This window comes from Leishmania infantum, chromosome 36 (genome assembly GCF_000002875.2).
Source record: "Leishmania infantum JPCM5 genome chromosome 36".
In the NCBI taxonomy this organism is placed as follows: Eukaryota; Euglenozoa; class Kinetoplastea; order Trypanosomatida; family Trypanosomatidae; genus Leishmania; species Leishmania infantum.
In genome coordinates this window covers 358,362-384,158 of record NC_009420.2, presented here as the reverse complement: position 1 = coordinate 384,158, position 25,797 = coordinate 358,362, and the positions used below count along the sequence as shown (strand labels likewise).

Sequence of the window (25,797 nt, the reverse complement as noted above, 5' to 3'; positions counted from 1 at the left end):
CAGCTGCCACGCGCCTCCTTCGTGACGAACGTGTATAGCGCCAACAGAAACGAGAACAAAAAGGGCGGCAGAAGCAGCGACGACGCTGTGCCGATACAGAACGCTAGCACGAAGGAAACACACACACACACATACGCAAGCAAGCAAAACTTCTGTGTACGTGATGCACGACAGGCAGCGTACACTCGTAAACTTTTTTATCCGTTTCACAATGACTCTGTGCAGTAGAAGGGAGGACAAGCCAATGAAACGGAGAGGGGCAGACAGAGAGGGGCACAGGTATATCGGTGGCGAATGCTCACGTGCACCTGTCCCCGTGAACGCGCGCACAGGTTGGTTATTGCCGCGTGGTGGACAACAAAAATGAAAAATAAAAAACGGAGAGGGATCAGAAGGGGAGGAGAGGGTGGCGCGACAGTAATACGCGAAACGGCATGGGGAACCTGCCACGAGCAATGCACTTTCGCAGAGCCCTCGATTCTGCTGGAGGCCTGGCGCATGTCGACAAGCATACGAAGGCACTCTCTCGTACGCAGCTCAGTTTTGACAGGTAAGCAGGAGCCCTGGGATCAAGAGAATGACGACAAGACGCGCAGAGACATCCCTCGCGCATTCCATCCAGGGCGAACAACCGGCAGTCGTGATTGACAACACTCTGACACGCCACGAAAAAACTTGAATTATGTATGTATTATGTGTGGAGGCGCAGCACCTTCAGCAGCAAGTCCATGTGGTACATGTACGCCTGCGTGAACTTCTCGCTGTGCCGGCTGGAACGTCCTGGCTGTTTCGATTAGAGGAAGATGACAAGCACCGAACCACGAGAAGGGGCCGTAATTTCGAGCCTCTTCGCTCTCCGTGTTTATCACGAGTTTCGTGCTCACCACCAACGTCCCCACCCAGCGCTCTTAGCTCTCTTCTTCTACCCAGTTCATCTCCGCGCAACAACAGCTTGACCGTTTGGCCTTCCTCCTTGAATTCAAGCGCGGGTACACCGGAACCGTTTCTTGCCGTCGTTTTCAACATCTGCTGGACAGCAGGGCGTCGCAGGGAAAACCCGAAGAGACGGAAAAGGTTAAGAGAACGTAGAGCGAGGAAGCGAGACGGTAGCTCACCATGTGCCCACCCTCATCACCCCTTGCGGAGCGTTCCACCGCTCTCTCTTTGCTCGAACGCCCATGAACGCGATTCGCCGCGCACGGAAGAGAACGCAGCAGTCCCACAGCAAAGCCGTTGTCAACTTCTCGGCATGCCCGTTCGACGAAGTGAAAAGGTCCGCAAGCGCAGACGCGTACGCAACCACAGCGCACCTACCCCTGCTGCGCCACAGCTGCCTCCTCCTCGCCGCGGGCGAGTCGTCCGGCAGTTGAAATGGAAAGACGCGTCTAACCGGCGCCAGACGGAGGCGCGGTGTGGACTGCATGCCTCGCGCCAAAGCGGTCCGCGTCCGGGGTGGCATGCTCGAGGGCGGACGCCGCGGGTGCTCCACGTGCATGCCGGATGCGCGCAGGGAGGAAGGCCACCAGCCCCCGGCCAGGCCCCTCCGAGACCCTGCACATCCTGCCTGTGTGCCATGCTTCTCCGTCTCAGTCGCCTCCACCCGCGGCATGCCATCACGTGGTGCGGTGACGCTTCACATGGGAGGCTCTGGAGGACTCGGCGGTGCACGTCGGGAGTGCTCTCATCCCGCTTCCGGCATCTCTGCCCCGTGAAAGCCCACCCCGGTCGGATCGAGGAGAGATGCCGCGTTTCTCGTACACATGCACATCGGCGCTGTCCCGTATGCATCTCTTCGCACCTTTTCGCTTCATCACTCCTGCTCTCTATTCCCCTGGATGTTTTCCTTGGATGTGACGCCCGATGCCCCAGCTGTGCATGACAGTCCCCGTGCACAGCACTCACATGTCTGCGTCCTGAGGCCTGTTTCAGGACGACGCTGTTGTTGTCTGCGTGACCCGCTAGCTGCATCCTCCAGTTCCAGGGATGCCATGAATGATGTCTGAAGGGGTTGCCGGCTTGTGCTGCAACAGGTGGGGGCGCTGGTATGCGTCTGTGGTGGCAGTGGGCATTCCACCCTCTGCTGCACCCGCACGCCTCTCATTAGGAGTGGGTGTGTGTCAAGCAGAAAGGGACCCGCGGATAGGCATGCGCGTGCGCACAGAGAGCTCGCAGCTTGTCGTGCTGAGGGAGACACAGAGGGGCATCCATAGACACCCGACGGGGAAGCCCCTGCAGCTCGGGTGGGACGTGCGTAAGCAGGTCACTGCGTGCACGACCGTGGCGTTAGATGACGTGTGCTTCTAGCACAGGGCGCTCGGCAGCTGTCGGGCAGCACGCCGGGCACAACGCCAGGTCAGTCGCCCTCATACCAAGCACAGGCAAGGGCGGGAGCACCACAACAATCGAGGTCGGAGAGCGAGGAACGTTGGATGTGGCAATGGCTTAAGAGCACGCGAGCAAAAAGCAAGGAAACAAGGTGTGAGAGCACCAGTCGATTAGCCAGACGCCCGCAGAGAACAGAGAAGACGAAAAGCCTCTTGCATGCGTCTGAAGAGAAGGGGACTAACCGCCATGGAGAAAAGAGGAAAAAAGAAAGTGGGTGAAGGAGGAGGGAGGAGGTGAGGTGAGGTGAGGTGAGGTGAGGAGGGACAGCAGGTTGAGAATACAGCAGTCCTAAAAGAGGAGAACGAAACACAGCACACCCACACACACGGCACGTCGCCGACATTGTATGCTGCACAAAGTCCTACCAAGAAGACAACGGCATCAACAGCAACAAAAAAGAGAAGGCAGAAAAGGGAGGACGGGCACACCGGGAAACGAGAAAGAGAGAGGGGGGAGAAGGAGAAAAGAAAAACGTGGCAGATAAACAACCAAGAAACAACAGAACATAGAAGGTCTGTGTGTGCGTGTAGATGCGTAGAGGCGGGCAGATACACAAGCGGCCAAAAGGTGAAGGCGCAGGAAACAAGTGGGGAGGGAGAGGGAAAAGAAAGAAACAGACAGAAAGCGGCACAGAAAGCACCTGTGATTCGTAGGATGACGAACAATAAAAAAAAAACAGAAAAGAAAAAAGCTCTTTTTTGTTGCTGTTCTCGTTTGTGTGGTTCGAAGTGTCCCATGAGGCGGTACAGAGAAACAAAACGAGGCAATTCAACGGAGGCACACGAGACCAGTCGGAAACCCCGGCGGAAGCGGCAACCATGGCGCCATCTGTCCAGGAAGAGTAAGAAGCAAAATGAAAATAAGGATGCGAGGAGAAAGGGCAGACCCAGACATGCGAGAGACACCAGGTAAAGCTTGTCTGTGTAGCACCGCCGCCTACAGCAGGTTCTGCACGTCCCTGCGCTTACGCCACGGGCCAGTCAATGGAGCTGCTGCCGCTGGAGTCGCACACGAAACAGTCGTGTCTGCTTGCTTTGTTGACGCCGATGAAAAGGTGGGCCCTGTCCAGCTGCGTAACCTCTTGCAATCGAGGATTGTGCCCTTCTCAGGCTCTTTCTCAGAAGCACCTTGAAACACCTTATGCCACTCCGCAGCAGCTGAAGCGTTGTCGGTGCAATGCGAGACGGCTTGCAGCCTTACGCCATCGCCAGCGGCATTGATGGGATCGACTTGGCTGTTGGACTTCGACGTACTCACCGCCGGCCGCAGCGACTGCGACTCGCTGGCCACGTGTGTTGATGAAGGGGGAAGGGAGACGCTGCCGCGGAGAGAGTACGTGGATCTTGCAGAAGTCCTCGTCAAGAGTTCGAGATACCTGTTTTCCTTCCCTTTTTGTGCGACCTTGGCACAGGCGCTCCCGCTGCACTCCAGCCTCGCGTCCCTCACGTCTGACTGTTGAGGAACCTTATGTGGTCGTTCAGAGGGGCCTTCATGCAGCCGCCCCTGCTGTTCGTACGGAGGATCGTACGCTTCAGCGGATCCAGTAGCTGATACGCCGTCGGTGCACACGTTCGACCGCGCTGCATCACAGGCAGCGAAGGTATCGCCGCCGGAGAAGGGCAAGCCCGCCCTGGAACGGGTAGGGCTGGAGAAACTGGTGCTCGTGCCTGCCTCCTTATGCTGCCCATTCCTTCTGGGCGGAGGCTCCGCAAGTGAGCCTGCCAAGAAAAGCTTGTCGACAGAGGTGGCATCTAGCTCCTCGAGCTTCTCGAGCCACTCATTCATATTGGGCCCCGCGCACGAGGCTGTCCGTGAATGAGCCGGGGAAGACGGCCTTCGCCGCAGTCGCGCCTCCGCAGCTGCGTGCGAGGCGGTGCGCTGAAAGCTACGACTCATTTCCGCCCTCACCTGCTGCCACCGTCGCACACGCTCGTCCCACACTGCCCTCTCCTGTTCTTGTAGAACCGCGCCCTTTACTCGCGGTTGACGGGGTTGTGACGGGACTACTCCCGCATCCTCCCTTAAGCTGGCGAGGACCTCAGTAACACCGGCGTGGTACTCCCGAATGAGCTGCTGCCGGCACTGCGTTTCCAGCACGCATATCTCCAAAGCCGGGCCGACAAAACAGTTGAGTGTAAGCATGTGGAGTCTGCAAAGTCTTTCGGCGAGCCACACAGTCTCGCACAGCGCCAGGAATACTTGAAAGTGGACACTTTCCGTCGCTTTGATACACCCCCGGCTGTGCTCCTCCGCCGCCATGAACTGCTTGAGAAGTCGATATCGCTCGATGCCGGCGCCAACGCTGCGAGGGCGCCGTTGCGCATCCTCGGCAGGACTCCCAAAGTGGCGACGCCGCGCTAGTCCACCGTCGGCGAAGAAGTCACTGTGATGCATGTCCGAATACGCCTGGGAAGGGCTACTCACTGAAACGATCAACGAAGAGGTATTCGCCAACGCTGTCCCTCGCCGCGATTCCGCACGGGCAACACTCCTGCCACCTGCGAGACCCTGCACCTCCGTTATCCGCCGCAGCTGATCGCGCATCTCCAGCATCTGTTCGTGGTGCCGAGAGTGACGGTAGCAGAAGAATATCGCAGAGCCCATTGTAAGGCATACAGCAGAGCTACAGAAAGTAACGAAAACCAGGATGTAGGAGCTGCCTGGTTCGCACGAGTAGGTGCGAGGTATGGAGACGTTCACGTGGAGGGAGTCCGCCAGCTCGTAGAAGCGCTCCATGCCCTGCTTAAACGCCCCGCACACAGACTGCCCACATTTTGACTTGCTCCGGTTCAATGCGACGGCGACACCCATCGTGCAAACGCTCGTGAAAAAGGCGAATAAACTAAGTATCCCCGCGCTCAGGAGCAGCGGCGTTTTCATTCGCAGATGTCTATCGATTTGGCGCATCCCATACGGTGCAGGCACGTCCAGCGCGTTGAGGTTGGTGAGATGAAAGTCCCCGTCGGCTGTCGTGTTGCTGGCCAGGAAGTCCGTTTTGCCGACCACGAAGCAGAGACCCATGCTGACGGCAAACAGTGCGAGCGACAATACAAGCGACAACGTCAATGCCGCCACGCCGAAGGTGCTAAGAGACTGTGTCTTGCTCCATGGCGTCCCGCAGTGCGCACCTATGTCGAAGCCAAAGATGTACTGGTATGTGGCCTCCTCGTATGCGGCGGCGAGTTCTCTGGGTAGACGGCGCCCTGTGGTTCCCTGAGCCGCACTCGCCACAAGGGCCGAGACGCCAGTGAGACGAGAACGCAGGAAGCAATTGAAACCGACGCACACGGTGTGGAGGCCGACGGTGGCGCGTAGCTGCGGAAACAACAATGTTGGACTCTCGGCAGTGTTCGCTGTCCCCCCAAGCGCGTCGCTTGCCACGGCGAGGGATTCATTCGAGTAGTAAACGTTTTGGCTGTTCTGCACCGAGTACACATCATCCAGGCCGAGAATACAGATGTACAGCATCGCCGACACGGTCGAGAAGCAGGCTAAGACAGCTGCGAGAGCACGAAGGTACGTCACGCCGGCAGTAGTCTTGCCAGGCAGGCTGCAGAACGCCTGCTTCCAGCTGCCTCTGCAGCACTGCACTTTCCTGCAGCCGCTCATAGGAAGAGGTTCGGTGGGCGGAGGGGTGGGGAGGAGGAGAGAGCAAGCGCCGTCGTGCTGATTGCGGTGAACAGACATAGGCGTACGTGTGTGCGGATGGAGCAGCCGACACACACAGACACACACACAATGTGGTCGTGTACTCGGGGCGGGGCTGAGAAAAAAGGCGCGCACGGCCCCGAAACGGACGAACACCACAGCTTTGGTAAGGCAACGAATTGAGGTGGAAGATATACATATATATAAGAGAATCAGAGGAGGTTGGGGGGGGTCGACTGACACACACGGCACGCGCTCACATCACCGACCGCTCTTGTTCCCTGTCAGAGACGCTCTCCAACAAGTCACAGCACCTGCAGGCAAGTCAAGAAAAAAGTAGCCGAGCGGTTGCCTTCCAGAATGGACGACGTTGTGCAGCACGGAAGGCAACGTTGATGAAGCCCAAGGAGAGAGAAAAGCACTCACGCAACAAGGAGAACACACCAAAAAAAGGGGATGGGGTGAAAAGGTGAGCAAGAGACAGGGTGCAGCAGCTGCAGCTCAGCCGCGGAGAAGGGAGCCGCGGCAACAGCACGAAAAAAAAAAGATAAGAGAATGCCAGAAGGGGAAAGTAAAAAACGACAATTAAATCGGTCACAGCAGCAGCGTGATGCTGAGGTGAGTGAGAGAGATAAACATACAAGATATATATATATATATGAGTGCAGAAACAGTGAAAGTTCTACTGCTTGAGTTGCCCGCACGCACGAAGACAGCCTACAACACGGACGCACACCTCTAGAATACTCAAGCAACTGTGTTCGGTAAAATACAGCAAATGCCAGGAGAAGCACTATGCAAGTCGTCAAAGCAGATGAGGAAGCCTACACAGGAACGCACCCTTGAGGGGCGAGGCAGACGAAGAACACGAAAAAAAAAGAGTCCGAGGAACCAGCGGTGAGAGAGTGTGTTCCTTCTCACTGTGTGTGTGTGCGCGAGTGCGGCAATTCGCGGATGTGTAGAAGCGTAGGACAGCGCTGGGTAGTAACGGAGAGAAGGAAGAAAAGGGGGAGGGGGGCTGAAAAGATAGATGCCTGGTTGTGGAGGGGGGTTTTTGTGAGGATGAAGAGAAGACGACCAAGCTTCTCAAACAGAAGCAGGAGGAGAGGGAACTCGTGCGTACGAAGTGAGCGCTTCTAACAAGCACCCATGAACAACAAAAAGAAAAAGTATCGCCGCACCAAGAGGAGATGGGCTTAGAGAAAAGGGTAAATAAAGCGGTTGGCGCGAGAGCCGAAGCCGTGGACGCGTAACGAGGAAAAGGGGGCGAGGTGAAGCCCAAGCGCAGGCGACGAGCACGAGCTATACCGACGTCACGCTTACCTCTGCTGCCTCGTTCCTGTGTTCTCTTTTCAAAGCCGCCGACTGTCGCTCCGTTTGGCGGGGGCGGGGGCGGGGCGGTTCCGCTTCGCTTTCCTGAGCACCGTCTGCTCTTGCTCTTTGGTTTTTCTTTTGTTGAGGGATCTGGTCAAGGAGAAAGTCTCTGTTTTTGAGGAGAGAGAAAATCCGGCTGTGTGGCTCTTACGCCTGGAGAAGTGTGTGGGGCTCTGCGCTGCGCCAGCAGCCAACGATCGGATCGCCTCCTGCCAGAAACAGGCACAAGAGCAGAGGGGAAAAAAGTGCAAGATGAAGGCAACCGCAGGAAAAGACAAAGTTCAGAAACGCCTGAAATAGCCGCTTCTATTTTACACACACACACACACATACGCAAACACGAACGCAGCTACGTAGAACAAGGGAGCAGCAGAAAGTGTGCATCACCCGATAGACGCAAGAGAAGAGAAACGCGGCAGCCCGAGGCCACGGAGAAGCAGCCGAAGTCCAACGCAGATGTGGAAGTGTGAAAGGCAGAAAGAGAAAGAGGCGGCAGACATCGAGTAGACAGGCGCAGCGGCTGGTTCTGTGGGAAAGTCGTTTTGCGGCGCGCGTGCACGGAGTCTCCGGACTTGGCGACGACATGAGGACGGTGCAGCCGGGAGCGCTACAGGTTCCCAAGGAGAAAAAGAACGCTCTGCTCGCAGGGGAGCTGAAGCTGATGGGCACACGTGCGCGCAAGGGTGTTGATCGGCGCGGCTGCACATCTGTATTTATGCTCGGTGTCCACTCAGATACTCTACACGACTCAGCGGACGATGCGGTTCATTCGCTTTGTTGTTGTTGTTTGACAGTGTTCACGCTTGTGTGAGATGCACTATATGCAGAAGGTCGCCTGTCGTTGTCACTGACAGCTTGAAATGTGCGGGCAGCACACATTTTCTTCTTTGATGCGTGCATTCCAGTTTACATCGATGGCCCTTATCGCCCCCCTCCCCCAAACCTAAACATATATACGCATATATGTAGTCTTGCTTGAGCGCTCTCAGGAAAGTCTTTACATCATTCAACTCTAACAAAGTAGGAGACCGAAACACCCTTTACGGTGTGTGTCTGTCTGTGTGTGCGTGCATGAGCACGCGCCTGTATGCGTGCTCATGTCGACCGGAATCGGCGACGAGAGCAGGAAGGGTGGAACGCATAGTACAGGACGAGAGGGGAGGACGCTAAAAAAAAAAGAAAACAAGAAAGGAAGCGGTGGCCAAGCTTCTTGGAAGAGATACACACACACATCCGCATACACGCACATGCGTACGCCTGGAAACCAAAAAAAAAGCAAACGAAAGCGCGACGAGTTGCCCACAGCGGCATGAGCCCGACGAGATTGGATACACAACACGGAGCGAACAGCAATAGCAACAACAACAAAGAACACGAAGAAGCATAATCGCAAAGCATACAGAGCAGAAGGGGAAGGAGGGGGAGACGTGTCGGGATCTGCAATTGAGCGGGTGTGGGTCATGTGCTTCGTGCAGGAGATAAAACGAGACCAGCACAGCGCCGAACACAATCGCGAAGGGCGCACATCCACAGACACGCACGGTGCAGCAGCACAAGAAAAGGATAGCGTGGCCATGGTTGCGACGGTGGCGGTAGTCATGAGGGAAAGAGGCTTTGAAAGAGAGAGGCACTGCGTGGGTGTGTTCGCATATCGGTGTGTGTGTGTGTGTTTACATTGTCGGGTCTTCGCTCACCATCACTCACCTCTTTTTTTATGTGTTTCACCTCGTCTCTTGATCGCTGTCTTGGCCTTGTCGTTACATCTCGCGCGGCAGAACCAGGCGTGCAAAGGAAAACGAAAAGCGCAGCCAACAGGGGAAACGACCTCACCAGGGAAGGAGAGGAGCACGAGACGGCCGGAGACACACAACGCCCTCGGCAAAACGTGAGCAAAGAAGCTGTGCTTACTTTGGTGCCCCCCCCAGCGAGTGTACACGTACGCGTGCACACATGTGACTCCCCACCACCACCACCTCCATCGAGGAAACACGGAGAGACAGAAGTACACTAAACCGTTGGAGGCACGGGCGTTCCGCTACATTCGCGGGTTACACGCTTAATGCACACACAAGGGCCACGCCGCGCCGAATCCAGTGCTTCGCGTCCGCTTTAGGCGGTGTCCGAACTTCGACGGCCAGCACATAATTCGTTGAGTGCCCAGTTGTGCTCAGCGTGCCGGCGCGACGCACCGTCTTGTACAGTGGGCACTCGTAGATGCCGCTCGCCGGGGATAGCCGGTTGACCACTGGCTTCAACCACAGCAGCGGTGCCTGCTCATAGAGCACCTTGGGCAGCGACTCCGCCAACGTCAGCGTTGCAGGGTCAAAGCGTGCGCCCTCGATAAACATGCCATGGATGTAGCACCCCACCTCCGGCGGCGTCGTGACCGATGCCGGGTCTGTCGACATCCATTCAAACTCGTAGCTGATGGTGTCGATGGAGATGTGCAACGTGCGCGCGTAGTTCTGCAGAACGCTCGTCAAGAAGGCCTGCGGGAAGAAGAAGCCGGAAATCCAGTACGCTTTCGGGTGCCCGTTCGCGTACCAGTTCTGCACCATTGCGAGGCGTCGCACCAGGTCATCCACCCAGGCACCCAGCGACTTGAGGCTCGGGTATGCCTTGTCGGACCACAGGGCAGGCACCTGGTTGTTGTACAGGGCCAGGTACACTTCCTCCAGCTCCTTGCTCATGACCATCTCGCCGCGGATCGCCATCGGCAGCTGCTCCAGAGTCTGGTGCAGAAGTGTCACCAGTCGGTTAAAGCGGATGGCCTCCTGCACCAACACCGTGTTCATAGAGTCTTCGTACTTGGTCGGGTACTTGCGGCGGAACTGGTCAACGTCAAAGGGTGCGGCGACTTTTCGGTGGATGGCCTCCGCGAACGTCTTCACCATGTCATCCGGCGTCGACGCCGCTGCCGAGGACGATGGCACGCCGTCGCCGCGGCGGCCCTCGTCGCCATGTAGAAGTACAATCGCCTGCAAAGTCTCAAACGTCTCGGTGCGGGCGCAGGTGATGTCGGCATTCTCGTGCAGCCCGAACGTCTCCGGGTTGGTGTTAAGCGGCCACGAGGCGACGTAGTCCAGGTACCCCTGCCGGTTCGTGACAGGGATCGACTGGTACTCCTCCAGCCGCGGGCAGAACAAGTAGCCGTCCGCCATGACATCCGGCGTCACGAAGCGCTCCAGCAGTGTGTTGAGGGTGCGGCGATCCCACTCATCCGTTACACGTCCACCGTAGTGGATGTTGCCGCTCAGCTCCCGGATCACTGTGTAGGGCACCTCGGCGTACTTATCCAGGAACATCTTTATCTGCGCCGCGCAGCAGCCCAGATCGCCGCTCGTGAACTCGTACGCGATATTCCACCCGAGCGGGCCGAACTTGCGACGCTCCTGCAGCAAGGCGTGGAAGAAGCACATGGAGAAGAAGAGCTTCTTCAGCTCCACCGACTTCTGGCAGCTCTCCAGGAACTCACCAGAGTAGGCGCCGATGGAGCGCGACACGTTCGCCTGCAGCCCCTTCGGCGGCTCATTTGTCATCTTCACGCCGTTCTGCAGCACCGCCACCGGAAAATGCGCATTTGGCATCGACGTCAGCCACAGTCGGAAGCTGGGATGCGTGTTTGGGGTGATGGCCTCGACCAGCCGTTCCAGGGTCGGCATCCAGGACGTGGCAAGGTGGCAGTTCTGCAGCAGAACCCACGAGCCGTTCTCCATCCCCTCCTGCACCATGCGCTCTGCGCGCGGACCTTGCCCCTGGCCGAGCGATACGTCGTACAGCTTCTTGCTCATGTTCTGCGCGTCAGCGAAGCGCTTCCAGTCGTCATAGGGGTCGGCACCTTGCGACAGGATAAAGATGAGCGGCGCTGCCGGACCGGAGTCCTTGAAGGACGTGAGCAGGTCAAACGGCGGAGGCCGGATGAACTTTTCACCCATCTCCGCCAAGACAAAGTCCTGCAACCTCTCCATCAGCTTGTCGGGCCGCACGCAGCGCAGGAACATCAAGTGCTGCATTGGCGTCAGCTTGTCCGCCCAGTCTGCGGCCATGGGCTGTCGATGAGCGGCCGAGGACATGAAGAGCTCCTTGTAGTGCGACAGGTGGGCACACAGATGCGCCTTGAGGCCCTTGAACGGGCCGAAGTTCTGGTCTAGGTAGCACCACTCGTTCCACGTCGCCGGTGTGATCCAGCTCGGGTCAGGGTTGTCCTTCGCGTCGGCGACGAGCGTGGGGCCCTGCAGCAAGAACCGGAACTCGGCGGCGTCCACCTGCCCGCGCTGATCCATCAGTCGCACGCAGAGGTAGACGGAGAACATGAGCTTGTGCTTCTCAAAGAGGGAGCGGCTCACGTTCTGGTAGAAGCTGTAGGTGAAGTACTCCTTCAAGTTCTCCAGCCGCTGTGCCACGTCGTCGGCGCGCCTCGCCTGCTCAATGCTCGCGATGAAGAGCTGCACGAACCATTGCAGCGAGTACTGATACATGGGGTCGACGTTGGAGAGGGTGGAGCAGCAGAAGTAAAGGCAAGAAGAGTGATGCGCGATGGGGCGGTACTCCTCACGGCTCGCCGTCAGCTCCACCTCGGCAGCCTCCGCCTCGGCTACCCGCGTCGTGATCTCCAGCGTCTTTTCCTTCGACTCGTTCAAGTAGGCAATAAGCTCCACGTCGTCGAGCACGTCGCCCTGCACTTCCTTCAGCTTGCACAGGATGCTCTCCTGCGTGTTGATGAGGTCGGCCTTCATCGCGGCGTTCTTCTGAATCAGGTCACTGCGCCGCATTTCCAGCTCCCTGCGCTCCTGTCCAACCACGACGCCGAGAAGCTGGTCCTCCAGTCCGCGCGGGGTGATGAAGAAGTTCAGCAGCGTCACACGCACCATCACCTCCGGGATGTAGTGCGGGTTCGGCAGTTTCGTCGTCATGAAGAACTTGAACTTCGGGTTCCACGGGATCGGCGTGTCGGAGATGCGAAGCATCTCCGTCCCACCCTCCATGAAGGTGCGTCGCTCTAGCAGAGGGTTGAGGCTGGCGTCAATATCCTCGCCGATGTTCTCCAGCAGCACCGGCCGCCCTGCGCGGATGCAGTACTCGATGCGCTTGACGAGGTCCTTTTGGCTTGGCCGCACCACCTCCAGCGAGTCCTTGTACGTCCTCCGGATCCAGCGGTTACCCTGCGTCTGGGGGTCGATCAGAAGCGGCCACCGGCGCGCGCTCTTCGCGAAGAGGGCGTTCTCAATCGATAGGGTATCCATCGGCAGCCCCTTCAAGATCCACTCCCGCGTTTCCACAGCGTCCTGCAGCGTGTGGTAGATGGAATACTGAGCACTATGCAAGATGGAGCGCTGGTCGAGTTCTTTGCCCCACGACTCGAGGAGTTCCTCGCGGTACACGGAGGTGAAGGGCCCGCAATACGCTATCTGGCCAGCCGCCACCAGCATGTCGCCCATCAGGTACTGGGCCGACTCGTCGATGCGCTCTAGCGACTGCATCCAGCTGCGCTTCTCGCCTGCTAGACCATCTATCAGCATCGCCGCACGCTCCAGCCGCAGCGCTGTCCGCTTCACCGTTTGGCCCAGCTCCTCCAGCTCCCGCTCCGCCTCCTCCTTGCGGCGCTGCATATCGGCAAGCCGCTCCGCCACATCGGCGAGCTGCGTCTCGGCCTCCTTCAGCTTCTGCTGGGCCTTCTGGTTCGCCTGCTGCGCCACCGCCAGCTCCTGTCGCAGCGGTGCCACCTTCTTATTCACCTCGTGAAAGCGCACCATGGCGTGCGTCCACTGGCACATGGCCGCACAGGCCTGACTGGCGCCAGCGATCTTCTTTGGAGTGAAATCGTCGGACGTGACGAGGGGCATCACTGCCTGGATCAGCTTCTCGGGTATGTTCTCCTTGTCGTACTGGATAAGCCGCTGTAGCAGCAGGTTCGGGTTGTTGAGGAGCTGCTCCTTGGCGGTAGCCCAGAAGTCCGGCTTCTTTTCCATCAGGCTCGCGGCGCGCATCTGCGGCCTGATTTGAAACAGAATACAGATGCCCTGCATCGTCATGACAACGCCGGCGGTGGGTGCTTTGTAGCCGGCCACCTCCGTAATCTGCGACGATTTGAGGTTTTTGAGGCTCTCCAGAGCACGGTCCAGCTCCGGCAGCGCCTCGGCCAGTTGCTCCTGCGCCGCGCCCTCGATGGCAGCACACTCGGCCTGCATCGTCGCCACTGCCTCACGCTCCTTCTGCGCCTCCTTCTTTGTCTTCTCCGCCTCAGTTGTCTGCAACTCCATCTCGGCGACGAGGGCCCTGATGGACTCATTCTTCTCCAGCAGCGCCGGCTGACTCTGCGACAGCGTCTGCTGCAGCTCGGCTACGGCGTCCTCAGTCTCGCGAAGCTTGGCCAAGCCGTTGATGAAGCGGTCCTTTGTGGTCTGGTTCTTTTCCGTCTGCGTCTCCATGAGCGCGCGGAAGGTGTGCAGCAGCTCCAGGAACGACGTAGGCGTCACGTAGTTGTGCCGCTGCGTCTCGGCGAGGAAGCGGACAGAGACGGCGTCGACACTCACGTGGATACGCACGCACACCTCCGTGCACGCCTCCACTGCCTTTGCCTGCTGCGCGAGCAGCGGCACCATGGCGAAGTAGTTGCGTGCCACGCTCCTCAGCGCCTGCTGCGGCCACGCCGAGAACCAGTCCACAGTGCAGCAGTTCACGAGTGCCGGAAACATACGCAGACGGCTTCGGAAGACCTCGCCCAGCGGAGACATGCAGAGAGAGATGTGGAGCTGGCTGCGGCAGCTGCGCACAAAGCGGGCGAAGATGGTGACCTTATCCACCGGCAGCCCCTCCGCCACGCAGACGTGCCGCATCGAGTTCAGTAGGTCTTCCAGCTCCTGGCCAACAAAGAGGTTCGGCACCTCACCGGAGTTGAGAAGGTTGTTCACGTCCTCGAGCATGGCCTCGTGCACAATTTGGGTGTCGGCGAAGAGAAAAAGCACCTGCTTCTTTTGGAGTGCGACGCGCTGCAGCACCGCTTTCACGTCCTCGCGCCAGGCGTTCATGGTGTACCCCTTCGCGATCTCGACTTGGAAGAGCTCGTACTCATTCAGGTGAGCGGCAAGGCGGGACAGCGACTGACGGCCAGAGCCGCCGACGCCGAGAAGCAACGCATGCCCGTTTGGCTTGCGCAGTACACGCGCAATGCGGCACACGTGCTGCGCAGCGTCGGCGAACATGACCAGGTCTAGCTGACGGCCGCCGATGCACTGCTGATTGTAATCCCGCAGCTGCTGCTCGAGCGTCTTGACCACGGCGTCGAAGTCGGCCGCCTCTTGATAGATGCGCTGCTCTGACTTGCCGCCCATGAAGTCCACAAACATGAGCGTGTTCATGTCTGCTGCCGGTGTCTGCGGGTTCTTGCTGTCGGCGGCTGCGCAGCCGTCGCCGCGATGACGTTGCGTGACATCGTTCATCGACAGCTTCAGGTGTTTGTGCAACTGCTTCCCCAGCAGCTCCTGGAACCAAGCCCTGTCCGCGTCGTTCGTCAGGCGGTCTTGAAAGGTTCGCATCTCCTCATGTAGCCACAGTCGGACCAGCTCCGGCACCGTCTTCACCGTCGCAGGGGTCGCGTTCGTAAGCCCGTCCATCACCTTCGCCAGATCGCGGAGGTTGAACAGGTAGTGCGGACGGGCAGGGGTCGGCTTGAGCTCTTTGACGGCGGTGTTGAAGACCTCGATGGACGCCATCACGACCGCGGAGAGCTTTCCACGCACGTCCTCGGCAAAGAGTGAAAAGTAGCTCTCCAGCAGTGAAAGAAAGATGCGGCTCATGCTGTCGTCCTCAATTTCAGGAAAAGCAATCTGATGAAAGTGCCGCAGGAAGCGCTGCGTGATAAAATGGCGGCCGCCGCCGGGTGGCCCCATCGTGCCGGCCAGCACCACGTCCACAATCGAAAAGAACTCGCGAGTGCGGCGGTCGTACCACCCTTTGTAGTCCATAAACTGCCGAAGCAGCTCAATCGGCGGCTGCGCGCCGTACTGCTCCTTGAGCGGCATGTTCATGTCGTCAACGAGGATGATAAACTTGCGGTTCAGCGGGGCACCCCACACCTGGGGTGACGCGCGTTTGCGCACCTCTAACTTGGAGAAGATGAGGTCCTGTGTCTGATTCGCGCTTGTGCGGGCCGAGAAGGTGAAGAAGATCGGCGTGCACTCCTTCGGCATTTCGTGCATCAGCAGCTGCCGCATCAGCACGGTCTTGCCCGTGCCGGTGGGGCCGCAGCAGAGGGTGTGGTACGAGTGCTCCAGAAGGATTCGGTTCACGTACTTGTACCGTGCCACGTCAGCCGTCAAAACGATGATATCGGAGAAATTGCTCTGCGTCACCTGTGTCGTAAACGGCGGCAGCCGCTCCGCCCACGCGATCCAGCGTCGCTCCTCCGGGATGAACTGGTAGTCTTGCAAGCATCCAATGACAGGCAGCTCGATGTTGACGTTGCGCAGCCGCAGCTCGTCGCGCAGGAACTTGTCAAACCGCTGTCGGCTTGGCCGGTCGCCAGTGGCGCCGAAGGACCACACAACGGAGAAGATCAGGAGATGCAGGTGAATCTCGCGCAGCAAGTCTAGCTTGTCCTGCGGCACCTCGTACGTGCGCGTCGGGGTGTAGGGCGACATAAAGCAGTCGAATAGGTTGAAGCAGGACACCACCAAGTTGGGCCAGGTGGACGGACTGTACTCGGTCACCTCCGTCTGCACAAAATGAATGAGCGATGGGAAGAGCTGCTCGCACAACTCCTGCAGATACTCCTTGTACGGGTCCATTGTGACGGGGAGTCTGTACTGTTGCCAGCTAAGGATAAAGTTGCGCACGCCAACGCACGTGTTCGGCTCAAGGTAAATCATACCGGCGCGCGAGACCGTAGCCGGCGAGGCGACCGCCAAGTCCTCCACCTCGAACCAGCAGTTCATGTACGGCGTCATCGCGATGATTTCGCCGGAGATGAGGCACAGTTTCTTGTTGTCATCCAGCACCGTGTTCATCGACTCAATCCAAAGCGCGTCGACCGGGCCGTCGAAGATGATCCACTGCCGCGCGTCGGTTGTGTCGCGAGCGGCCAGGCGAAAAACCTCGCCGATGATCCCGTCCCGCCACTCCCCGGTCGCCTCGTCAAAGCCGCCGTAGAGTTGGGCCATCATGATCGACTTTGGGTTCAAGCAGTACGTCTTGACCTCCGCGAACTTGGTGCTCTTCAACTCCTTTCGCAGGTGCGTCATCGCCGCCTGCAGGACGCGTGTGGCGCTCGTCTTGCCACCCATCGTCGGGCCCACCGCCATCTGTCCATGGCGCAACACGCTCATCTCGTACAACTGCACGCACTTTTTCACGAACATCTCCGTCGGCTGCAGGCGCATCGAGGAGGCCTTCGCCTCGAGTGCGGCGAGGAAGTCACCGTAGCCGGCTGGAATGAGCTCCACGCCTGGAAAGAGGTCGGAGGTGATGCCGTCGAACAAGAGCAGGTCCTCCTCCAGGAACTTTGGCGCGTTCGAGTCGCGTAGCGCTCGCAGCAGCAACACGTCCTCGGCTTCATCGGGGTGCTCACGCTTCATCAGGCCAGCCGCCGAGATGACCGTGTTGACGGCGCGCATGCCAAAGTCATAGTGATCCTGCGACGAGAGCTGCTCGGAGCTCAGCCGAAAGGTTGCCACCATCTTCTGCGCCAGCTTGCGCGAGTCCGAGTAGCCGAAAGAGAACAGGCGAATCTCGGCAATCATGGCGTAGTCCGGCACCATGCACGCCACCGGGCGGAACAGCACCTTCAAGTTATCCGGCAGCTCTGTACGGCCGGCGTAGCCGGGGTTCATGGTGATGAAGACGGAGTAGGATGGGTCCACCACGATCTCCGTACCCTCGAAAGGAATGCGGAACTGCCGGGTGCGCGCCGCCTCCTGCAGCGAGGACACCTGCTGCGCCACGACGGAGAGCACCTCGACGTCGATGCGGTTGAACTCGTCGAAGCACGCCCACGCACCAGCCTGGGCCAGCCCCTTGAAGAACTTGGCCATGGATGCGTACGTCATACCCTCCTGGCAGTTGAACACCACACATTGCTTTGCTACGGCCTTCGCAAGGTCCTTCACCGTCTCCGTCTTGCCGGTGCCAGCAGGCCCGGCAGGGGCGCCCCCGAGGAACATGTGCATCGCCCCCGTCAAGGTCAGGTAGATGCGATCGGTCAGTGGCGTGATGACAAGACGCGTCGTGTTTCCCAGGTATTCGCCGCCGTAGCGAAACTGCGCCTCGACCTGGCGTAGAACGCAGTCGCTGTTCTCCCAGTAGCTGCGCAGCTGCGAAACCCACTCGAAGGCGTAGATGCTGTCTACACCGGCCTTGGCGAGTTGCTCGACGATGTCCCTGGCGTGCACCTCAATCGTGATGAGGCCGCTCAGGTTCATCCGCTGCAGGTTTGTCAACGGCAGCCGCACCGTCTCCACCAGCACCATCAAGTTCCGCTGCGCCGTCGCCATGTAGGGGGCGAGCGAGCCCTGCTCTTTCAGCGACATCTCGCACTCGTGCGTCCACATGATCTGGTTCACGGCGATCGCCACCTGTCCTGGCGACTGCAGCACGAAAGCCTGCCTCTTCATGGTGGCCGCGTTTTTCACACCCGCCTCCAGCTGCAGCCGGATCGAAATCTTCATCATGTGCTCAATCTCCGTCAGCCAGTTCTCGACGTACTTGCGCGGCAGCACGGACTGCGCAAATGGGATGTACTCCTCCATCTGCGAGTACATGCCAAACATCTCGTTGTCGGCGTTGCGCATGTCGATGCGGGCAATGTTCTCAAAGAGTTTGCGGAACTGCGGCTGAATCCTTTGCGGGTCGCGGGCCTCCGACAAGATCGCCAGCAGCTCGTCGTCAGACAAGAAGTAAAAGCGGGCGAAGGAGGCGCGCTTGTTCTCGAGGTACTGGTTCAAGCCCCGCTCCACCACCTCCAGCGTGTCGTTGTTCTCTTTGAGCAGCTCGAGACAGCGCTCCGTCGTCGTGCAGAACTCGAGCGTCAGATCCACCTCCTGCGCCTTGTTTGTCAGAAACTTCCAATTCTTGTTCACCACCTGGAAGCGCTTGTACTCTCCTGGCAGCTGGCGCGAAATGTCCTCCGACTGGAAGATGGGCTCGAGGTAGAGCCACGACTTTTGGCACCGCAGCCACGCATCCAGCACGTCCTGCACGAGTTTCAGAGAGGTCTCCCAGTTGGCGATCTCGTCCTCGAACAGCTGCTTGAAGGGAGAGAAGGAAAGGCTCTGCGTCAGCAGCATCTGATCGTCCAGCTTCTCCTGCGTCTGGTCCACCACATCCTTTGATATCACTAAGCACCCGGTCTCCTTGTACGCCGTGACGCTCATCCGCATATCGGCCCACCCCGCCTTCATCTTCGCGAGAGACGTCTCGATGTGGAACTCGCGTGACGCGATTTCGGAAATGCGCATGAGCACATCGTTTTGCTGCGTCAAGTTCATGCGAACCACGTCGTCGAGACTCTGCAACGTGACGGCCGGCTCGATGGCCTGGCCAAGCTCCTTTGAGAGCTGGCTCCAGTGACGCTCATGCATGCCTTCCATGCGCAGGTACTTGATCGTTGGCACAAGGGGACGAAACTGCTGCACATTCTCGCGGGTGTGCTCCGCCACCTGCACCAACTCCGGCCTCAACTGTGGGTTGCGAACGCACGTGTTCATGATGCGAAGAGTGTCTGCCACGACCCTCTCCACCTCGTCCGCATCGATGCTCATAAAAGGCAGCTCGTGCCACTTCTTGAGTGAGGCGGACCAGCTCGCCGAGGTGATCCAGAGCGCCTCGTACGGCTCGAAGTCCGTGGCGAGCTGGTGCACCGCCGAGTAGTCTGTCTTTTCCATGTTGAAGAGTGATTCGTGGGTGTTGAAGGTGCTGGCTTGGCTACGCAGTTGACGGATCTTCTCCTGCACTCGCATTACATCCTCGGCGATTTCAGTCATGCGGTGGGCGTTGCGGTGCTGACCGTAATGCTCGACGATCTTCTGAATCCGTTCAACCTCCTGTTCAAACAGATCCTGCGCTCGGTTCATGGAGGCCAGCAGGCGCCGCTTCGTCTCTTCCAGCTCCTCAACACGTTCGTTGACGGCGTTGTCCAGCTGACTGGGCCACCCGATCGCCTTCCACTTTTTGTTGAACTCCTCCTCGGAGAGGGGGCGCTTGAAGCCCTTGAGCAGCTCGTGGATCTCCTTGGACTCTTCTATGGCCGTCTCCAAGTCGACAACACGTTCCGGAATCGTCTTGATGAAGTCCTTCGTTGCGACCACCTCCTCTGGTGTCTCTGTCGGCTTCAGCAGCGTCGCGTACAGCTCGCTATAGCGATCGGTCACCTCGATCTCCTTGCGAAGAGCGCGAGCGGCCATGACGTCCAGCACCTTGGCCGCACCCATGGCGCACTTTTTCGACAATTCACGGCGCAGCTCGCTGCAATCCACGCGCACGAGGCCCAAGTCTGCTGAGACAGGAATGCCATCCAGCACCTGCTGCTGCAGTGTGAGGAAGCGCTGCACCTCCGCCTCCACGCCGCGCGTGCTAGGGAAGCGCTCGTCGAAGGTGGCCATGTAGGCGTTCAAGTCGAGCTCGATCACCGCCGTAAAAGGGGTGTAGGTCTCCCTGTACGACTTCATGGCAACAGCGACGCGGTCGAGAACCACGTTTATCCGCTGCACCCACGACTCCATCAGCATGCTGGACGCAGCCGGTACATTGAGAAACGCCGTGGCCGGATCGTAGAGAAAGTCGAAGAGGACGCGCTCGACCGTGCGAAGAGTGCTGTGCTGCGTCAGGCACCGCTTCAGGAGCCCCTGCAGTGATACCCGTATCGACTCAACGGAGCAGCTGTAACTCAGGCACGCAGCAGACGGCTTCTCTGTCTTTGCACTGCCCTCGTCCTCCTCCGGTAGGTCGCCCGCGACTGGCTTCGGAGCTTGCGTCTCGGTGGCCGGAGTTTCCAACGCTTCCTGTGCAGCTTTCGCGCCGGCGTCGCTGACGCGCTTCGTGCACAGGAGCACGACAGAGAGCAACGGCGGCAGCGGGTGAGGTGGGGGCAACAGAAAGCCTGCAGTAATGCGCTCGTCGGCCCCGAACGGGGTCCGCGGAGCGGGGTGAGCTCCGCGCGTCACCTCGACCTGGGCCATTCCATGAACTGTGACGTGGTTGTCGCCGGCGTGCTCGACAAAACGGATGAGCGCCTCCAGCGAACTAATCAAGTAATGCTGGAGGGTGTCCTGCATATGCAGCTGAATCTGCCGCAGGTATCGCTCGGTACTACAGCCCGCGTAGGTGTTCACGTCGTAGTGGTGCAAGTGGACCGGGTCCGTGGAGGAGAAGGTGCTGAGTGTGCGTTTCACCATGTCCGCAGTCGGCGTCAGCCACTGATCCCTGGCGTGCAAGAAAGAGTCCCGAGTGGCCGTCGTCTCGATCTCCTCCAGCTCCATGAGGCTCAGCGGCCGCTTCATTTTCGTCGTGGAGTAGAGCACAAATACACACCGAGAGAGCAAGGCGTCGTCGGCTCGGCACACGGCCCGCGTGAGGGCCGCAAGCGCCGGGGAGGTGTTCCAGAAGCACTGCTGGCGGAAGGCCGCAACTGTGGCGGTGAAGCGCTCGGCCTGGTGAGAAGAGACGCCGTAGAGCGGGACTGGACGCGCGGTGCCGCTCATGAACAATGGCGACGCCGACAGCATCGTCGACGACGTTGCAGAGGGGCCCGTTAGTTGCGAGAGGCCGCCGCCCTGCGTTATGGAGTGGAAGAGATCGGCGTTCATGACGCGGCTGTACCCGGCGCGCACCTCCTCCAGTACGCCGGCCACGTTTAGATTCGACTCACACTCTACAAGGGCGGGTGTACTGACAGCAGCATCGAGCACGCGCCGGATAACAAGGGGGTCAAGTGCGGCGTACTCGTCGAGGGGGATGAAGTCAACGTACAACTCAGTGCGCAGCGCGGCCTCGGCGATGGTGCGGCGCTTGTGGGCAGCAGCGAAGCGGTTTGCGAAGTTCTCTGGATCTTCGGCGGCAAAGCACACGAAAACGCGTGGCAGCGCAAGCGGCCTCGTGTCTTCTGCGCTGCCGCACGTGTCCGCCTTCTGCTTCTGGGAGCTGCGAAGGTCTCTGCCGTCGTCTGGCAAAACGTAGTACAGCTGCTTGTCCACGTCGACCTCCACGACACGCCCGGAGGTCCAGATGCCTCCCTTGTGGTGCTGCCGATGGTCCAGTTTCCAGAAGACACAAGGCAAGCCCGACGGAGCAGCGGCTACACGCGCCGCCCAGTCCTCCGGGGACAGCTCCTCGAAGCGAAAAGCGTCATCAAAGGCCTCCACGGGTAGCCACGTAGCGTAGTCCCCGGCTGCCGCGCAAGGAGCGATTCCGGCGCTACCGTCCTCTGGGTTTCCCACCAGATCGCTTGCCGCGGCAGCGTGCATGCCACGCGCGATCAGCAGCTCTGACAGCGTAGGGCCCGTATCGATGCGCTGACGCTTGCGCTGGAGAAGCTCTGCCCGCGACACCTCGCCTCGCACAGACAGGTTGGTCGCCATGACCTTCGGCTCCAGCTCGATCGCCACGGTGACCGATGCGTACTCGGCGGCCTTTTTATCTGACCTTCGCAAAAAGGGACTGAACGCAGCTGCCTGCGTCGCGGACGATGTGATATTTCCAGACGCGTGCGGCGGCCTATGAAGATGCGAGGTTGCAGGCGCCGCTGTTGTGACTTCCCCGGCCCCTGAAGTCGTGGAAGTAGCTGACAAAACAGCCGCTCCAGGGGCCTGCTGCTGCTGCTGCTGCTTTTGTGCCACTTGCGCGCGTCGAAGGGCGAGCAGCTCTTCGTAGGATATAGACATGATTGGGTGCAGGTGAAACCTGACGTTTCCAAGTGGAAAGAAAGAAACCAAAACACAAACACACACACACACTAGCAAAAAAAAAAGACGCGTGAATGCGCCGACGCACACGAGCACAAGCGTAAGTCCACAACAGACTTATAGAGTTGAATTCGAGGGGATGGCGCGTGCAGCTTCCCGTCTTCGTGGCAAGTATGTGGTAGGAGGGTGGTCTTGCTGTGTAAGGCGACGCGTCTGCGTGCCCCTCTCTGGAGAAAATGTGCAATGATGCACAAACAGAGAACGACAAGAAAAAGCTGACAACGACGCCCACACACAGCTCTCCTTGCTTCTCCCTCAAAGAAAAAAAAAGGCAAACAAAAGAGGAGGCGGTGAGGCGCAGCACTACACCTGAGGTGTCTGCCAGGAATAGAAGGAGCTGCGAACGCGAAAAGGCGAAAGAGGACAAAGACTGACGCGGCTCGAGCAGGTCTACCGAGCCTCAGCTCTTCCTGTATTCTTTGGCCTCTTCCTCGTTCTCGCTCGCGTGCCCTGAGACAGTGTAGTTGCCGGTAGATGCTCCGAGAGGTAGGCAGAACTTCTGCAGTGATTCGGCGGGAGCTGCGCTCTCAGACACCTTTGTCATGGCCAGCAAGTCGACGAGTTCACGCGGAGGTGAGCGTGGTAGTGCAGATGTACATGAGAGGACAGGGTGAAAGAGAGGGAGGTAAGAGGTGCGAGAGATTAGCAAAGAAATGCGATGGGCGGACGGCTCGCATTTGCCGTAAGGTGAGGACGGTGCACCTGAAACGCCTCTTGTGCCTTTATGAGGGGTTCCACTCTGCGCGCGATGAGCGAGTGGCATTAGAGTGCGCTGAGCTCTCGACTGCCCGTACGTGAGACTGAGCGTCGCTTGCAGACACGCAGTATCGGCAAGGCCTACACGCGGACGCGTCGAAACCCTCCTGAAGAGGGGAAGAGAATGCAGCCCGCGAATGTTTCGTGCGTCACGGGCGAGCCTGGCCGACGCTATCTGCCCTTCCTATCGCGTACGTGGCCGCTTCTTTTTCCTAAGGAGGAAATACGAAAAAAAAAATGACGCAGAGCGATGAGTCGCGAAACGATGAAAAAAAAAACGAAAAGACGCACGTGAAAGAGCAACGAGAGAGAGAGAGATCGGGCACACACACACATACACCAACGGCGAGTCCGTACTCGAGTCAGCCTCTCCATGACAACCTGTGAAGCAAAGAGAAGCAGACCAACACAGAGACCCACGCACTCGATTTACGTATCGCGCTTCGCCTCTCCCCTCTCCCTCACCCATCCCGTCCACACCAACGCGTGCTCCCCAAGCTGCGCTTATTCCGCATACCGAAACGTTCTTCTCTCGGGACAGTGGCGCATAGCAGTAACACGAGAAAAGAAAGAAGACGCGAGGAGTCGAGGTAGGAGGAGAGGGCCCAGGGAGCGTTTTACGCTCACCGAGCTTACTTGCCGCGAGAGACGCCGACCGTCTTGCCGTGGCGGCCAGTCGTGCACGTGTGCTGGCCGCGCACGCGGAGGCCGTAGGCGTGACGCACGCCACGGTGCGCGCGAATCTTCTTCAGACGCTCAAGGTCTTCGCGCAGGCGGGTGTCCACCATCGAGCTGGACAGGTGCTCCGTCTTGCCGGTCTTGGGGTCGCGCTGACGGTTCAGGAACCAGTCCGGGATCTTGAACTTCGCGGGATCGGCGATGATCTCGGCGATCTTCTCCAGCTCCTCCGCGGTCAGAGTGCCCGCGCGGCGCTCCACGTCGATCCCGGCCTTCTTGCACACCAGGTAGGCAAAGCGGATGCCAACGCCCTTCACCATGCGCAGCGCGAACGGCACCTTGCGCTTGCCCTCCACATTCGTGTTGAGCAGCCGCACAATGTGCTGGAAGTGATCAGGGATAAGCGTCAGAGACATCCTTGGATACGTTCTCCGTTCTTTTCTTCGTTTTGCGTTGTTTTTGTGGTGAGTGGGTGGGAGGAGGAAGTGAGAGCCAGTGGCCGAGTGCAGCAGCGTCAGAAATGCAGGTGAGCGGGCGGCACCGTCGGGAGAGAGAGAGAGCCAAACACACGCAGCAAGATGAAGGGAAAAGGCCGAAACGGACGGCGACAAGGAGAACGTTGGGGGAGTAACAGATAGCAACACGAGTTTGCATGGAAAATTGAAAACACCTGTCGCCGTGAAAGTACGCGGTAGAGATGGTAGCCTGTAAAGGAGCCTTGTTGTGCTGGGTGCGCTTCATGGAGCGCAACAACAAGATTCTTCTGAACGCAAAAGCGTTTCGGCGTGTCACCAAAAGCGGCGCGGCGTGAGTATCCACCTCGCAGTCCACCGATTTCTGCTTCTGACAATCCTGACCCCTCTCGCTCTCTCCTCCGGCAGTGTATGCGACTTCCAAGCAGATTTTTTTCCCGCGCAATGCCAGGCTATTAATCCGCTGGGCAACACAGGAGACAACAGAGAAGGAACGCAAGAGTCAGAAGAGGACGAGAGGGTGCAATGGTACCACGGCAGCCACATAGAAGCAACCACAAACTTGGCATACGCCGCTGCAAGCAGAGGGTTTTCTGGGTATGGCCTCCTCTGAGTGTACGCGCACGAGTGTGGCTGCCTTTCACATATTCAATGTCTTGTCGCGGTGGTCGAATGAAAGAAGACGCGAAATTAAAAACAATAAAAACGTAACCAAAGATGCTCTGTCGACTGCACCGAGTAACGCAAACCTCAATGTAGCCACTCCATTCCCAGCATTGTCTCCGTAAACCGTTGAGTCAGCGCAGACCTGCTTCCCGTTACAGCCGCCGTTAACGCTGAGAAACGCAACGTGGAGCGGGCGGCCTCATGGGCGGTAGTCCGGCACCAGGTAAGGAGCGGAGGAGGAGCCAAACGCGGTACACCATCCTGACTTTACTTGCCGCGAGAGACGCCGACCGTCTTGCCGTGGCGGCCAGTCGTGCACGTGTGCTGGCCGCGCACGCGGAGGCCGTAGGCGTGACGCACGCCACGGTGCGCGCGAATCTTCTTCAGACGCTCAAGGTCTTCGCGCAGGCGGGTGTCCACCATCGAGCTGGACAGGTGCTCCGTCTTGCCGGTCTTGGGGTCGCGCTGACGGTTCAGGAACCAGTCCGGGATCTTGAACTTCGCGGGATCGGCGATGATCTCGGCGATCTTCTCCAGCTCCTCCGCGGTCAGAGTGCCCGCGCGGCGCTCCACGTCGATCCCGGCCTTCTTGCACACCAGGTAGGCAAAGCGGATGCCAACGCCCTTCACCATGCGCAGCGCGAACGGCACCTTGCGCTTGCCCTCCACATTCGTGTTGAGCAGCCGCACAATGTGCTGGAAGTGATCAGGGATAAGCGTCAGAGACATCCTTGGATACTCTGCGAGTAGTTTCAGGAAGGGTTGCATGGAAAAGCAGAAAACAGGGCAGCGTCACGTGTGGTGCGTAGTGGCACCGAGCAAGGAGGAAGGTGTAGTTGAGGGTGCGCGATATTTTCGCACACCGT

General features: G+C 58.8%; 4 protein-coding genes across 4 annotated transcripts; all 4 read right to left on the bottom strand.

Annotated features, from left to right (window-relative positions):
• Positions 1-3,321: 3,321 nt before the first annotated feature.
• On the bottom strand, positions 3,322-6,072 carry LINJ_36_1020 (hypothetical protein, unknown function; the record flags this gene model as incomplete). The annotated part of the gene is made up of 1 exon (XM_001469470.2): positions 3,322-6,072. One exon carries the CDS (start codon positions 6,070-6,072, stop codon positions 3,322-3,324), a length of 2,751 nt encoding a protein of 916 aa, XP_001469507.2.
• Positions 6,073-9,455: 3,383 nt separating this feature from the next.
• Positions 9,456-21,974, bottom strand: LINJ_36_1010 (putative dynein heavy chain; the record flags this gene model as incomplete). Its single annotated transcript, XM_001469471.1, has 1 exon — positions 9,456-21,974. One exon carries the CDS (start codon positions 21,972-21,974, stop codon positions 9,456-9,458), a length of 12,519 nt encoding a protein of 4,172 aa, XP_001469508.1.
• Positions 21,975-23,746: 1,772 nt separating this feature from the next.
• On the bottom strand, positions 23,747-24,208 carry LINJ_36_1000 (putative 40S ribosomal protein S18; the record flags this gene model as incomplete). The annotated part of the gene is made up of 1 exon (XM_001469472.1): positions 23,747-24,208. The coding sequence occupies one exon, from the start codon at positions 24,206-24,208 to the stop codon at positions 23,747-23,749; it is 462 nt and encodes a 153-aa protein (XP_001469509.1).
• A 990-nt stretch (positions 24,209-25,198) lies between these two features.
• Positions 25,199-25,699, bottom strand: LINJ_36_0990 (putative 40S ribosomal protein S18; the record flags this gene model as incomplete). The annotated part of the gene is made up of 1 exon (XM_001469473.1): positions 25,199-25,699. One exon carries the CDS (start codon positions 25,697-25,699, stop codon positions 25,199-25,201), a length of 501 nt encoding a protein of 166 aa, XP_001469510.1.
• Between the last annotated feature and the right edge of the window lie 98 nt (positions 25,700-25,797).